General features: G+C 51.0%; 1 protein-coding gene across 1 annotated transcript; it reads left to right on the top strand.

Annotated features, from left to right (window-relative positions):
- Positions 1-543: 543 nt before the first annotated feature.
- On the top strand, positions 544-1,275 carry LOC123094783 (uncharacterized). The gene is made up of 2 exons (XM_044516689.1): positions 544-709; positions 827-1,275. Exons 1-2 carry the CDS (start codon positions 649-651, stop codon positions 1,132-1,134), a joined length of 369 nt encoding a protein of 122 aa, XP_044372624.1. The 5' UTR covers positions 544-648; the 3' UTR covers positions 1,135-1,275.
- The last annotated feature ends 494 nt before the right edge of the window (positions 1,276-1,769 follow it).

The raw sequence follows: 1,769 nt of genomic DNA, 5'->3' as shown, positions 1-1,769 counted from the left end.
GCCCTTTCTACGCCCAGCACGAGGAGACCATTGGGCATATTCTGCTGAACTGCGTCATGGCAAGGGAGGTTTGAACTGTTGTTTGTGCGGCTTTGAACAAGCCGGGATGGGTGCCGACAAGCGAAACAACATTGGTGGAGTCGTGTGCGGAGAAGAACGACACAAGCCAGAGCATGAAAAGAATGAGGACCATCATCTTCCTTGTCTTATGGGAGCTATGGAAGCACCGGAATGCCATTGTTTTTTATGGTGCCACAACATCCTTGCGAGTCTTGCTATAAACCATTGCAAGGGAAGGTCGGGCTTGGAAGGCTGGGGGACTTATAAAGGAAGACGTGGAAGCTCTTTTTAGGGCTGTGGCTAGGTGGGAGAGCATGAGAGAGTAGTGTAGTGTAGTTTTTTTTTTTGTAGTGGAGTTGGATTTCATGTAACATTGTGGAACACCCAACGTGAAGGGGCTCTCACCATTTTTCTTTTTTAATATATAGTGCGCACACTCGTGCACATTTGAGAAAATACTTAGACAATACTACAGCCCAAAAACAATAAGCACGGCCAAGAGGCAGCAAACTCTCTTGAGAAGATAAGCCTATCCTGCTTCGCCATTTGGTGCGAGAGGGACCTCCCAGGTGAGACTAATTTGCTAACATGGAACCCGATATCCACACCCACCCCTCTCCGGCTCTCCATACCTCCTATCTTTCTCACGGTAAGAAGCTCTTGTAGGCAGGCAGGCACACGTAACAAACCACTACACGCGCACTACATATTAAAAAAGAAAAATGACCGCCGCTCGGCCTGGTCGCGGCCTCTCTGTCCGTCGCAGGTGGCCTTGGGAGGCCGCTCGGCCTCGGCCTCGGCGCTTCGCTGCGACCCTGCTCGCCGCGGGCGAGGACGTGCGTCGTCCATCCGTCGGGGCAGCAGTCGGTGAAAGAGAAGGCCGCGGCCGGGCTGACCGCCGCGGCCATGGCGGCCGCTCTTGTGCTGCCGGAGGTCGCGGAGGCCGCTGGCCCCGGGCTTTCGCCGTCGCTCAAGAACTTCCAGCTCAGTATCGGCTCCGGCGGGGTCGTGCTCCTCGGCATCATCGGCGCCGTCGTCGCCGTCTCCAACTTCGACCCCGTCAAGCGAGGCTGATCTCTGCTGTTTGTGTACCACGCGCATGCAAAACTCCTCCATCTCTTCGATTATTATTGCGAAAATAACAACGGTTATCACTGCATGTAACTTTTGCCGTTCAGATTTATTTCACGGGTGTGTGCTCAAATCGTTGTTAACCTTCCTGCTCGATCGCTTGATAGCAAAGCATAGCTACCGATCCCAAGCTACAAAAGAGTGGCCTTCGCCAGATCGTAAGCATGCTCTTCGGACTTGCAGATCGCCTGTGTTGCCAGAACGACTGTGCGACATATATCCACACTGTCTTTTTAACCATCTGGTATCCATTGGCGCTAATCCTAGACATACGGGCAATTATGAGCATCTAACGGCGGTTTTCACGCTAACTAACCCCTCCCACCCACCCACCCAAAAAAATATTCAGGGGGTGGACTCGTCTCCTCCTTAATCTCCAACTAAAAGATGCCAGCTAATCACAATCCGTGGAATCCGTAATTATATATCCGTGTGTCTAGTATTACTCTAAGGGTTATACTTTGCAAAGGTCACATCCACATTCGGCTAGTCATCGCGAGAGTAACTTAACTAGTAACATAACAAATCTCAATGCAAGTTTTCTTATACGGCAAGTATTTAATGAATATCGATATGTT

Source organism: Triticum aestivum, chromosome 4B, assembly GCF_018294505.1.
Source record: "Triticum aestivum cultivar Chinese Spring chromosome 4B, IWGSC CS RefSeq v2.1, whole genome shotgun sequence".
Classification (NCBI taxonomy): Eukaryota; Viridiplantae; Streptophyta; class Magnoliopsida; order Poales; family Poaceae; genus Triticum; species Triticum aestivum.
The sequence above is the reverse complement of the archived record's forward strand: the minus strand, read 5'-3'. Positions and strand labels throughout refer to the sequence as shown.